Here is a 13,656-nt window from a genome sequence, read left to right as displayed (position 1 = left end):
ATTCGTTACAATATGTACATATGCGCAAACTATGCTGGGTTTCAGCCTAAAATATTCTCTTTGCATAATGAAATACGCTTTATGTCTATACAATAATACATTTGAATATATTTTCATCTCTTCTTTGGCAGTCATAAAATGAAACACAACTTAAATGTGTAATTACAATCCGCCGACATGTTAGCGAACATTAACATTGCACGCGCACTCAAAATCTCTGCAGCTCATAGCTTTGTGGTTGTAATGATGGAAATGAAGGTTATGGATGTGAATAATCCTTTTCTGATTATCGATGTTGATATTCCGTTGTGAGATATTGACATTCGGCACGCTCCGAAGCTAGCAATTTGGAGCTATATCGAAAGTTAATTGACGTGAATCACGTCGAAACGTCTGAGTCATCCTATTCGGGTTCTTACTCCCGCAGGAAACTTGGGTTAGAGAAGCTGTGCAGTTCTAAAACTATTTATCAACAACCCCTTGAATTATAACAGCTTAGTGGTCCATATTAAGGATGTTGCGAATATCATGCATAAATATATATTTCGCATTCGATAGTACAATACAGAATAACATCAGTAAAATGTGCGAATTCGAAATCAAATTTTAGGTAACATCAAAAAAACAAAAAAAAAAAAAAATCTCTAACCAAACTACTCTGCAGTAAGATTATGTTCGGATGTCAAAACTCGTTGTAATGCATAAATGTGCAGTAGCATCGAAACTGCAGGCAAAGCGACCCATATTTCTGGGCTGTGTTCCTTCGATAGTTCGGTATGCGAATGTGAGTCTTCTCAACATCCCTAGTCGATATATAGGTCACAATTACTCCAGCATCTCAGTTCACAACTATTTTCGTTTGGGGCATATAAAGCAATAAAAAAATCTTCATTAGTCTAATAAACGTGTGCTGCGAGGTTCAAGGTTGTAAATCTGAAACGTGAGCGAAATATAGTTTCTTTGTTAGTTTTAGTGACATTCACACCATTTTTAGCATTTTATTTTTTTAAGTTCAGCTCCGTCATAGCTTCAACTGCATATACGTATATTTGTCTGTGTTTTTTAGTTTTACTAACTGGAATGAAAGTAAAAAGCTTTTGAAATCTTAAGTAAATGCTTAATTATTTAAATCTTAAATTTTATATTTTTTTATAACTTACTTTTGCTATAATAGCCATTAAATTTTTATAGTACACCTTCATTTATGGATTCATATATACGTATATAATTACTTACATACATATATGCTACATTTGCAGACTTATAATACTTACCAGCTGCTTTTAAATCGAAATTATACCCTGTGCAAGCTTTAGTGACATGGTTCCTAAAATCACAGGCCGTTACACAAATCTCCAAATTCGCTCCTCTCTCAGCCAATTTTTGCATATTTCTTGAGTTTCCCGTAATTTGCCGTTTAAAATATTCCTTCTTGGTCATAATTTTGCATTTTTATTTTTTTTTTAAGTGCAACTTCTTTGAGCCCGCAATGGGCTTTTGTGTGACGTAAAACTCAATGAGAGAAATGGTGCCGCGTAGTTTACAAGCTGCACATTTTCGCAACAAAGTTCTTACCTTAAGTAAGAAAGTTTAAGTTTGCCGCGATCTGATTTAAAGCGAGATTTTTCAATATCTGGAAGTGTTTCAATATGCTCTTGCGCAGCAATGGATGATGCGAACGAAAAGGATAAGTTGGAAAATTTACCCTCCACGATGTAACATCCCCCAATGAAAGAAGGCCGATTAACTTTGCCGCGGCTCAAAATACGGTAATCTCAAGTTCCAGGTGCCAGCAAAAAAAAAAAAAACCCCAGCTGATCCTGATCGATCGAAGAACACGAAAACAAATTAATCACATCGTGAACGACGGCATCCATAGTTCCAGTGTCCTGGATGTGCGCATTTTACGAGGTGCAAATGTCGACTCAGACTACTACCTTATGGCAGCCAAGATACGTGCACGCCTCTGTGTCTGTGCAGCAAAGAAAGCACGTGCAGTGACACAAGCAAAGTTTGCCGCCCAATCCACAAAAGACGATCCCCATAATAGCGCATATTTCCCAGAACTCAGCTTATACGGTTCTATTTTGCGTACATTGCGAACGACTGAAGTCTAAAGTCAACGATCTGATTGGACCTTATCAGTGCGGCTTCAAACTTGGTAAATCTGCCTTCGAAAGATCTACACGATGCTCCAGATCCTGGAGAAGTATAACGAAATAACATAAATATGGTTTAATAAAACTAAACAACAAGACGTAGCACAAAGGTTCGTGTCTCCGTTATTAAGCACAACTCGCTCTGTAGCGAGTTATTTAACCACTGCCTTCTAATGTAGAAGATAGGCCGAGCTGTTGATTTATGACACAATCTATTATTGGCGTGTCTAAATGATATTGATATTATTGACTCTAATAAACGTGCTGTGAGTTCAGCCTAGATTCGATAAGAGTAAAAAAGTGGGTCATGCGGTAAATAAAGATAAAAAGGAGTACTTGCGGTCATCCAAGAAAGAATCGGCGCAATGGCAGCCACGCCACTGCTCACGGATATAAATTGTAGACTGTAAAGGACTTCGTCTATGTGGTAACCAGGATTAACAGCGAAAACAGTGTCAGATTTTAATTAAAACGGAGAATAACTATTGCCAGCAAGGGCTAATTGGAACTGCATTGGCAATTGGAAAGTAAAGTTTTCTCTCGACGAACAAAAATCACGCTCTACAAGTCGCTATTTATACTCATCCTGATCTATGGCTTTCAATCTAGAACGGTGTCGAAAGAAGTGTGGAATGTTGCAGAAAAAATGTTTCCGGAAGATTTATGGCCCTATCCACGATGGTGACGGCGAGTATCGAAGGAGTTATAATGATGAGCTGTATGAGCTTCACGATATGACGATAGTACAGCGAATAAAAGACCAAAGGCTTCGCTGGCTAGTTCATGTTTTGGCAATTGACGAAGCGACAGGTTGGGGAAGGCTTGACCTCCTTTGGTGCTCTCAATTTAGAGATGGCTGCCGTGACTTGTTAGGTAACGGCCAATATCTCCTAGGCGGTTAAAGCTCAAATTAATAATGATATCGTGTTAACGGACAGACATACCGATGTTTGGGTATACAAGGTGGGCGCTTTTCGATGTATTTCATAAACGGCATTATAGAGAGATTAACTAAAACAGTGGCGAAGCAATGTCCATTTAAAAAAAATTTGCCTTACCTGTACATTTCTCCACTACATCACTTCTGAGGTGCAATATCTGCATAATTTAGTAATATGAGTTAACCGATTCTGGTTATTTTTAATAAGTATATTTGGACTGGTGTGGCCAATTGGCGCCAATTAACTCAAAGAAGAAGCGACTGGACCTTGTTGGACGGCCATAACAATTTAAACGGTTAAGTGCCAATTAAGTTAGTTAGAATATGGACTGCTGTTAGAATATGGACCTATTTCGGCTGCCGCTTCAAAAATGCCTTATTTGAAAAAAATCTTCGAAAAACGCCCTATTTTAAAATTTGTTTTAAAATGGCCCTATCATAGAATTCGTTTGAACGCTTATCTCAAAATTTGTTTCTAAAACGCCTTCTTTTTTCAATACATTTTGACGTCAGGTAAGGCGTTTATGAAAATAAATTCTAAAAGAGAGCATTCGTCAAACTGAGTTCTGAGATAGGGCATTTTTGAAACATATCTGAAAAAGGACGTTTCTTGAGATGTTGCGTTTTTGAAACGACATCTGAAATAGGATGATATTCTACTAAGCAGTGGATTTAAAGTAGCGTGTAAAACCTCCCTGCCACATTTCAATATGATATCTTCCACGGCTTTTGATTTGAAATTTTCTGTAAGTGAGAAGATACGGAGGAGGGACAGGGATCAAATATGGTGAGAAGGAGCGAGAGGCACGAAGTAAATTTTTTTTTTGCAAAAACGAAAATATTAAACATGCCTCAGTTTACTGGTACAGTAATGACATCGCAGAGAGGAATAGTACCGGCTGTCATATAGTTTCGTAAAGGTTTATGAAAATAAATATATTGAAATCATTCAGCGAGGTTAAGCAGGTCATTCGATATTTTGCATATAGATTCCATATATGAGGAAATTTAGGTGATAGAGGGAAAGGTTATGCGAGTGGGAGAGGGAGTTGTAGTGGGAGTGGGACTAAGACTGGAAGCGCGAATATGTAGTTTAGGGGAAGTAGGATTGTGAGTGGTGGTGGTATTGGGGAGTGAGAGTAGGAGTGGGAGGCAGACAAATCGAAGAAGGAATGGTCAAAAATTATAAGAAAAATGAAACATGAAGTAGAAGAGGATGGGATAGATAGGGATAGAGGGAAAGCGGGTCTCAATTTTAAACGTACGCAAACCAATTTTGTGGCAGAGCTATGTTTGCGGGGTACTGTAGTTTCAAAATAAAAATATGTTAGAAGTATTCATGTAAAACATATCAAAAGCTTAGACTTGAAAAAATGCCTCTTCTTAGGATATACACGTAATATAATAGTTTAATGTTTAAAAAAAAATGTTTCAAAACGAACTACGAAGTAGTTTCACTTCTGTATATACGAAAGTACTTTTCTCCCACTGCGTTTGTAGTATTATAGTATTAAGCATTTAATTTCCTTCAGATTTTTGTCAGTTTCCTTCTGCTACTTTATACTCGATAATACAATTCTTTTAATTTACTTGCATACCAAAAATCTACGTCCTTCCTCTCTTTGTTTTTTTTTTTTTGGTCCACAATTTTTCCTAAAAATATTCAGCTCACAAAATATTTAATAATATTTTTTTATATCATACTAATTTTGCTTGTAAATTCATTGTTCTTTTATGTTTTCTCTTTTCTTTCTCTTCTCTGTCTTTCTCAACAGGTATTCCGTTGCGCCATCGATTCAACATTCTTGCAAATGTTGCAAGACTGGCTCGTATGCTCTTTGCCAACTTTTCTAGCCTTACCCGAACGAAAAGGTGTCTGGTGTCTCAGCGTCATCTTTTTATCCGCTTCCATAAATCTGCATTTGATTAAACTATTTCCGTTACTGCTAAGCACCGCTGCCGTAGCAGCCGCGTCTTCATCAACTGACAATGCTGCAGGTAGTGGAGATAACAGCAGCAGTGGAAATGAGAGTATGGCTGTGAATGTTGGTTCTGATGCTGGCGATAGAGAATTTCATAAATTGGGTCAACATGAAATTGCATTGTTCGTGACAGCTGCAGCAGATTTTCATGCGAAATTAAGTGGGGAGCAGCGGATGCGTTTTCGTGATGCCTTTGAGAAATTCCAAAGACAACCGGTTTATGCCAAGCTGCTGCAAAATCTGTGATTTAGCCACGCAAAGTGTCAGCAGCTAAACTAAATACATATATATATATATATTTAAGTCTATGTAGTAGTAGCATTAAGTATGCGTATTAAATGAGCTTTAGATTTATATGTTCATGTGTATGTGGGCGGCGTTACATAGGTACAGACATAGATAGTTGAATATATAACTCTTGCTGTGTAGCTTTTGACATCAAAAATGTCTTCTATCTACACCACAAAGATAAAGTAAATGTAAGAAACCGGCATCACATAAAGTTCATAAGGTGTTCTAGATAAACAATTTGTTGTTGGTTGCATTATATTATATAAATATTAATGTTGTGTTTTATGTACTTTTCTTTTGATTTATGAGGCAATTGCAAAGTGACTACAACTAAAATTATGATTGCCAAAGAGATTGTCAGTACTTTGAACGTAAAAAAAATTTACATATAAAATAAGTTAAGATTTTAATTTTGGTCGCCGTTAGCAAAACGGAAAAGTCCATAAATCTTCCGGAACCCCTCTCATTAGATTAATCAAAATGTCATCTCTATTGCTTTTGACAGCGTCTTTAATTCTGCGCGATTTACTTCCATAGACCCTGATCTGTGCTCAATTGCATTTAATGTCCAAAATAGTACTTGTGCTTTTCGCAAAAGTGATGCACCCTCACATTTCTAGGCTGACATTATTTGCGGTGTTAATGCTAGATTCCAATGTTATAGTTTTTATTATAACAACAACTTTTTTAATGCCGCTACGCTTTACTGCACCACGCACAATGATGTCATCATCATCAGCAAATGTACCAATTACACGATTTTGTCAAAGTGTTTCCTTAGCGGCTTAGCCCTTCAGTTCGGATTAAACGGTATATAGATATTTCCTAGATTATGCGGAGAATTTGTCGTACTCATCATAATTTCGAATGTCCATATAAGTTTTTCAGTTTCCTTTCGTCAGAATGGACGTGAAGTACCTGCCTCGGCACTACCAACATATTTTCGGGCTTGACTTGGTTGAACCGAAAACTAAGATGAACCTAAAGGGTGGTACCTGAACTACCTTCTGACTAATTGGCGGAGTTGAGATATGCAATGCTTCCTTAAATTGGATTAAGGCAAAGTTCTTGCACTCACAACAGGAATTAATTTAATGCATTAATTATATTAATCATCGACCTCGTTAGCAAAGGAAGCGGGAGATAACTTAAATCCAAAAAAAAAGTTTTGCAGCGAAACAGTATTCAAACCCAGAATATAGTGCCGCTAAGTGTAGTGCCCAAAGTATGCCCTTAGCTTAAGCGAAACCTTTTGCCCATTTGATCAATCTTGTCGCTCATTACTGCGTTCCGTAGTGCTGCTGCCGCTAGGTGTAAATTGCTCCATAAGAATATCGTGTAGTGAAGTCCAGCTAGGTATGTCTTTAGCTTTATCCTGCGCATTGTTGTTAGCGCTGTACTGATACCACCTTGTACTCGATACATGTACTCATATAAAAGGATTCGAGAAAAGTAATCGATATTAAAATAAATATCCAGATAAAGTACTAGATACCAACTCGTATCATATTAATTAAGAAGTTTAATAAAAATTATGAAAATTAATCTGTATCAAAGAATGTCAGGTTCTGGATTCTTAATCCCGATTACGTCTTTGAGTACCCAACCAGAAAAAGTAGGCCCTGTTCGCCTCACAAACTGCACAATATAGGTGCATATAGTTATTTCCTACTTTTATTTTGAATTTCATATGATTATTGTTAAATTTCCCTACTGCTTCTGTTTTTATGTGACGGTGTAATTAACTGAAATGGACTTCGATTTTCTGTACCAATCGGAGCTCAACTTTTATTCTAAAAATCTAACATTTTTTACATATGTAGGTAGCAAAGAAAGACTGAAACCCAAGTCAATGAATTGGTTGAACCTTATCATTGCGGCTTCAAACCTGCTAAATCTACTATCGACTTCTTTCACAAAACATACAAGTCAAGAAAACCTCTTCTAAACAGACAAATTTCTTAAAAAAAAATTACATTTATTACACGACTTTTACTTTTGTGAAACGGGTCCTATATTTTTACGATACGCCAAATCCTGAAGCAACTCAGAAATTACTGCTATCGGTACCCGTATTTGGAAACTGAGGACTTTCGCGTTGACTTTTAATGCAACGGCGAAAACCGCCAATTCAAAAGTGGCGATTTGCTTTATAAATTGCCCAACGCTGGCTTTTTTCAAGAAGGCAATTGAAATGGCTAAACATAATATTTTTTTAAAGGATTTTTATATACGAACTCAAAGTTGATAAATTTAGCAAATTTTAAAATACAAGTTGGCGGGACTTGCCAGAGCTAATTTTAGATAAATACAGGAGGCGTTTTCGACTTGAGTAATCGATACTTCGATGCCCATGTTCCCATGTACTCAATACCTAAGAAGGTACTTGTACGAGGAATTCGACTACGAAAAATCCTCGTAACTTGCGCAAAGTACTCGAGCATGTACTCGTATTTAGTTACTCGTATCGGAACAACACTAATTGTTGCCGTAGAAAAATTAATTTAAGAAATTGATATTTTTTGGGAAAGCTGTTTTGTTTAGATATAGCTTATAATGAATAATTACACTTTTTACTCTTACTCTCCCCTTTACCACTCTTCTTTCTTTTTGGTTTCTAAATCTACCCTTATACCTCTCTACTTCTTCAGCTTTCTATTCACCTCTTCCTTGCCTTCTTTCTCTCATTCTCCCTTCCATCTGGTTCTGCCTAAGCCTTTCCCAGTCCCTCTCCCTGCCCATGTACCTCTCCGAATTCCTATACCATTATACTCCTTATACTTTCCCCTTTACTTCGCTTCCCTCCTCTTTACCACTTCCTGTACCATCGCCTCACTAATCATAACTTATTTTTTTTTAATAGGTCGATCCCCTATTCAAGTATATTAATTTAGGCAAAACACAAATGTATCCAAATATTATTTTTTCGAATATGACGCTTCGTGGTTCATTACCCGGAGAAAATACATCCTTATATTTACTCCGTACCTATATTCTTTCTTATATAATATATGCAAATAAAGAATAAACATACTTACATCTAAAATAATGATAATTGGTTATTTATTTTGAAGTAGAAGGTAGTATTTATAAGCTTTTCCCAACAAACATTGAGGAATGAGTCATGTTAGAGCTGAAGAAAACTTTTTTTCAGTGGTTTATTTTTTTTTTTTTGTTATATAGAAAATGCTGTTTCTCAAGTTTGGAAAATTATATTGTGACGAATATTATGATCACTAAGCGATAATACCATTACTAAGCCGATACTAAGCAGCCACTTGTATGTACGTAAACAAATCAATCATCATGTATACACATACATACAAGCCAGCGGAGAGATACAAACGCATGAACGAGGAAACCGAGATTATTAAAGCAGAGCAAGCTGAGTAGTAAGCTATCATTTTTGATATAAGCACGCTATTGGTTGTGGAGTAAAGTGTTATTGTGAAGTACTTTCAAATTAGTCTAATAAATACCATTTTGCATTATTCAATATTGGAGTTATTTATTCAACAGTTTAGCGATTCGAACGTTAGCAGAAGGTTTGGAATAAGCGGAATTTCACTAAATTCGTTACAATATGTCAACTTATAATCAAATGTGATTCTCCGTACAAGGTTTAAATTTCAGAGGGGGAAAGTTGAAGACAATGGGTAACTCTACTTTTACTCTAAACAAGTAAGGAAGGCTAAGTTCGGGTGTAACCGAACATTACATACTCAGTTGAGAGCTATGGAGACAAAATAAGGGAAAATCACCTCGTAGTAAAATGAACTTAGGGTAACCCTGGAGTGTGTTTGTATGACATGTGTATTAAAGAGTATTTTAAAAGGCAGTGGGCCATAGTTCTATAGGTGGACGCCATTTAGGGATATCGCCATAACGGTGGACCAGGGCTGACTCTAGAATTTGTTTGTACGATATGGGTATCAAATGAAAGTGTTAATGAGTATTTTAAAAGGGAGTGGGCCTAAGTTCTATAGGTGGACGCCTTTTCGAGATATCGCCATAAAGGTGGACAAGGGGTGACTCTAGAATTTGTTTGTACGATATGGGTATCAAATGAAAGGTGTTAATGGGTATTTTAAAAGGGAGTGGGCTTTAGTTCTATTGGTGGACGCCTTTTCGAGATATCGCCATAAACGTGGACCAGGGGTGACTCTAGAATTTCTTTGTACGATATGGGTATCAAATGAAAGGCGTTAATGAGTATTTTAAATGGGAGTGGGCCTTAGTTCTATGGGTGGACGCCTTTTCGAAATGTCGCCATAAAGGTGGACCAGGGGTGACTCTAGAATTTGTTTGTACGATATGGGTACCAAATGAAAAGTGTTAATGAGTATTTTAAAAGGGATTTGGCCTTAGTTCTATAGGTGGACGCCTTTTCGGAATATCGTTATAAAGGTGGACCAGGGTTGACTCTAGAATGCGTTTGTACAATATGGGTGTCAAACGAAAGGCGTTAGTGAGTATTTTAAAAGGGAATGGGCCTTAGTTCTATGGGTGGACGCCTTTTCGAGATATCGCCATAAAGGTGGACCAGGGGTGACTCTAGAATTTCTTTGTACGATATGGGTATCAAATGAAAGGCGTTAATGAGTATTTTAAATGGGAGTGGGCCTTAGTTCTATGGGTGGACGCCTTTTCGAAATGTCGCCATAAAGGTGGACCAGGGGTGACTCTAGAATTTGTTTGTACGATATGGGTACCAAATGAAAAGTGTTAATGAGTATTTTAAAAGGGATTTGGCCTTAGTTCTATAGGTGGACGCCTTTTCGGAATATCGTTATAAAGGTGGACCAGGGTTGACTCTAGAATGCTTTTGTACAATATGGGTATCAAATGAAAGCCTTTCCTTTCCTTTCCTTTCCTTTCCTTTCCTTTCCTTTGCTTTCCTTTTCCTACCTTTTGTTTACGAGAAGAAGATTGATTAAATCATACCCTTCCTGCCAGAGCAATATAAAATTTCCCTATTTTGAGCTTACTTATTCATTATGTTAACCATCGAAAGTTTCTATTATCTTATGTATAAATAGACAAGATGAAAAAATTTGGAACCGTTTTCTGATAAACTATAATTATAAGGTATGCAAATTATATGTATTGATAGGAAATTTTGAGCTGCACTGTTATCCATAAATAAAAAAAAATTTAAAAATCATTTTAATATAAAAAATTTAACATAAAAGTTACACCACTACACATGCACTTATTCATACTATAGACACGCTGTGTGTGTACTTGCTTTTTGTGTACTATGCTGAATCGTGAGCATGGCCGAGGAGTTGCTTGGTACACAACAAAAATTAAACAAAAATACATAACTGATCATGCATAAAGTCTATTTCTTTTCTTTCTTTGCTTTCCTTTCCTTTCTTTTCCATTCTATTCTTTTATTTTCCTTTATTTTGTTGTATTTCCTTTGCTTTCCTTTGCTTTCCTTTCTTTTCTTTTCCTTTCCATTCCTTTCATTTCCTTTTTTCCCTTTCCTTTCCATTCCTTTTCTTTCTGTCCTTTCCTTTCCTTGATTTTTCTTTATTTTCCTTTCTTCTCTTTCCTTTAATTTTCTTGTTATTTCCTTTCTTTGACTTTCATTTCTCTTCCGTTCATACTCCTTCCTTTCCTTTCCTTCCTTTCCTTTCCTTTCTTGTCCCTTCCTTTCCTGTGGTTGAATTTCAACCACTGGGCGAATTCTTACTTACTTACTTAATTGGCGCTTAACCGTCTAAACGGTTATGGCCGTCCAACAAGGCGCGCCAGTCGCTCCTTCGCTCCGCCAACCGGCGCCAATTGGTCACACCAAGGGAGTTTAAATCGTTTTCCACCTGGTCCTTCCAACGGAGTGGGGGCCGCCCTCTACCTCTGCTTCCATAGGCGGGTTCCGATAGAAACACTTTCTTGGTCGGAGCATCATCTTTCATTCGCATAACATGGCCTAGCCAGCGCAGCCGCTGCGTTTTAATTCGCTGGACTATGTTGATGTCTGCGTATAGCTCGTACAGCTCATCATTAAATCTTCTTCGGTACTCGCCATCGCCAATGCGTAGAGGTCCATAAATCTTTCGAAGAACTTTTCTCTCGAACACTCCCAAAGCCGCTTCATCTGCTGTTGTCATGGTCCATGCTTCTGCCCCATATAGCAGGACGGGTACGATAAGTGACTTGTAGAGTATGATTTTCGTTCGCCGAGAGAGGACTTTACTTTTCAATTGCCTACCTAGTCCAAAGTAGCATTTATTGGCAAGATTGATTCTTCGCTGGATTTCAGTGCTGATGTTGTTGCTAGTGTTGATGCTGGTTCCCAAATAAACGAAGTCTTTTACTATTTCGAAATTATGGCTGCCAACAGTAGCGTGGTTGCCAAGGCGCATATGCGCTGACTCTTTGCTCGATGACAGCAGGTACTTCGTTTTGTCCTCATTCACCATCAAACCCATCTTTACCGCTTCTTTTTCCAGCTTAGAGTAAGCAGAACTAACAGCGCGGGTGTTTAGGCCGATGATATCAATGTCATCAGCATATGCCAGTAATTGCACGCTTTTATAGTATATTGTTCCAGTGCGGTTAAGTTCTGCAGCTAGTATAATTTTCTCCAGCATCAAATTAAAGAAATCGCACGATAGGGGGTCACCCTGTCTGAAACCTCGTTTAGTTTCGAACGGCTCGGAGAGGTCCTTCCCAATTCTGACTGAGCTGATGGTGTTGCTCAACGTCATTTTGCACAGCCGTATAAGTTTTGCGGGGAAACCAAATTCAGACATAGCGGCATATAGGCAGCTCCTTTTCGTGCTGTCGAAGGCGGCTTTAAAGTCGACGAAGAGGTGATGTGTGTCGATTCTCTTTTCACGGGTTTTTTCCAAGATTTGGCGCATTGTGAAAATCTGGTCGATGGTAGATTTACCAGGTCTGAAGCCGCACTGATAAGGTCAAATCAGCCGGTTCACGGTGGGCTTCAATCTTTCACACAATACACTTGAAAGGACCTTATATGCGATATTAAGAAGGCTGATTCCACGATAGTTGGTGCATTTTGCAGTATCCCCCTTCTTGTGGACTGGGCAAAGAACACTTAGATTCCAACCGTCGGGCATGCATCGTCCGCCCATATTTTGCTAAGAAGCTGCTGCATGCGCCTTACCAACTCCTCGCCGCCGAACTTGAATAGCTCCGCAGGCAATCCATCAGCGCCCACGGCCTTGTTGTTTTTCAATCTGGTTATTGCTATTATAACTTCGTCATAATCGGGCGGGGGGACATATATTCCATCATCATCGATTGCGGGATCGGGTTCTTCATCTCTGCGCGGTGAATTGCTGCCTCCATTTAGGAGAGCAGAGAAGTGTTCCCTCCATAATCTAAGCACTCTCTGGACATCAGTTACAAGGTCGCCGTTTTCATTCCTACAGGAGTTTGCCCCGGTCTTAAAACCTTCCGTCTGTCGCCGTATTTTTTGGTAGAATTTTCGGGCGTTATTCCTGGTGGCTAGCAGCTCAAGCTCCTCGCACTCACGCCTTTCTGCTTCTGCTTTTTTCTTCCTGAAAAGGCGTCTCGCTTCCCTTTTCAACTCACGATAGCGTTCACACACTCCTCTTGTCGCGCTCGCTTTTAACGTAGCCCTGTAGGCAGCGTCTTTTCTTTCGGTTGCAACGCGGCATTCTTCATCATACCAATTGTTTTTTCGTGGCCGCCGGTAACCAATTTTTTCCTCGGCGGCAGTATGAAGTGCTTTGGAGATATGCTCCCACTGCTCCTGTATTCCTTCAGGATGAGTGTGCCCTCAGAGAGCAGGTGTGAGAGTCGAGTTGCGAAATCATTGGCAGTCTGTTGTGATTGAAGCTTTTCGACGTCTAGCTTTCCTTGTGTTTTTTGTTCCTTGTTTTTAGCCGCGTTGAGGCGGGTGCGTATTTTGGCTGCAACGAGATAATGGTCCGAATCGATGTTAGGTCCTCGGATCGTTCGCACATCTAAAACACTGGAGGCATGCCGTCCGTCTATCACAACGTGATCGATCTGATTGCGAGTATTTCGATCAGGAGACAGCCATGTAGCTTGATGTATCTTTTTATGCATGAACCTCGTGCTTGATATGACCATGTTTCGAGCACCGGCAAAGTCAATTAGCCTCAGTCCGTTAGGAGAAGTTTCATTGTGTAGGCTGAACTTTCCGACTGTAGGGCCAAAAACACCTTCTTTGCCCACCCTGGCGTTAAAGTCGCCAAGCACGACTTTTATATCATGACGGGGGCAGCGTTCGTATGTGCGTTCTAATTGTTCATAAAAA

The 13,656-nt window shown here is 38.6% G+C and overlaps 1 protein-coding gene across 1 annotated transcript in view; it reads left to right on the top strand.

Moving 5' to 3' along the window:
• Positions 1-8,405, top strand: part of htt (huntingtin) — a 395,162-nt gene extending 386,757 nt beyond the window's left edge. Inside the window, exon 29 of the mRNA XM_067768365.1 lies at positions 4,875-8,405. Coding sequence (XP_067624466.1) covers positions 4,875-5,327 — 453 coding nt within the window. The 3' untranslated portion in view covers positions 5,328-8,405. The remainder of the gene's footprint in view (positions 1-4,874) is intronic.
• The last annotated feature ends 5,251 nt before the right edge of the window (positions 8,406-13,656 follow it).

Source organism: Eurosta solidaginis, chromosome 1, assembly GCF_040869045.1.
Source record: "Eurosta solidaginis isolate ZX-2024a chromosome 1, ASM4086904v1, whole genome shotgun sequence".
NCBI lineage: Eukaryota > Metazoa > Arthropoda > Insecta > Diptera > Tephritidae > Eurosta > Eurosta solidaginis.
Note: the sequence above shows the minus strand (reverse complement) of the source record. Positions and strands in the feature narration are given on the sequence as shown.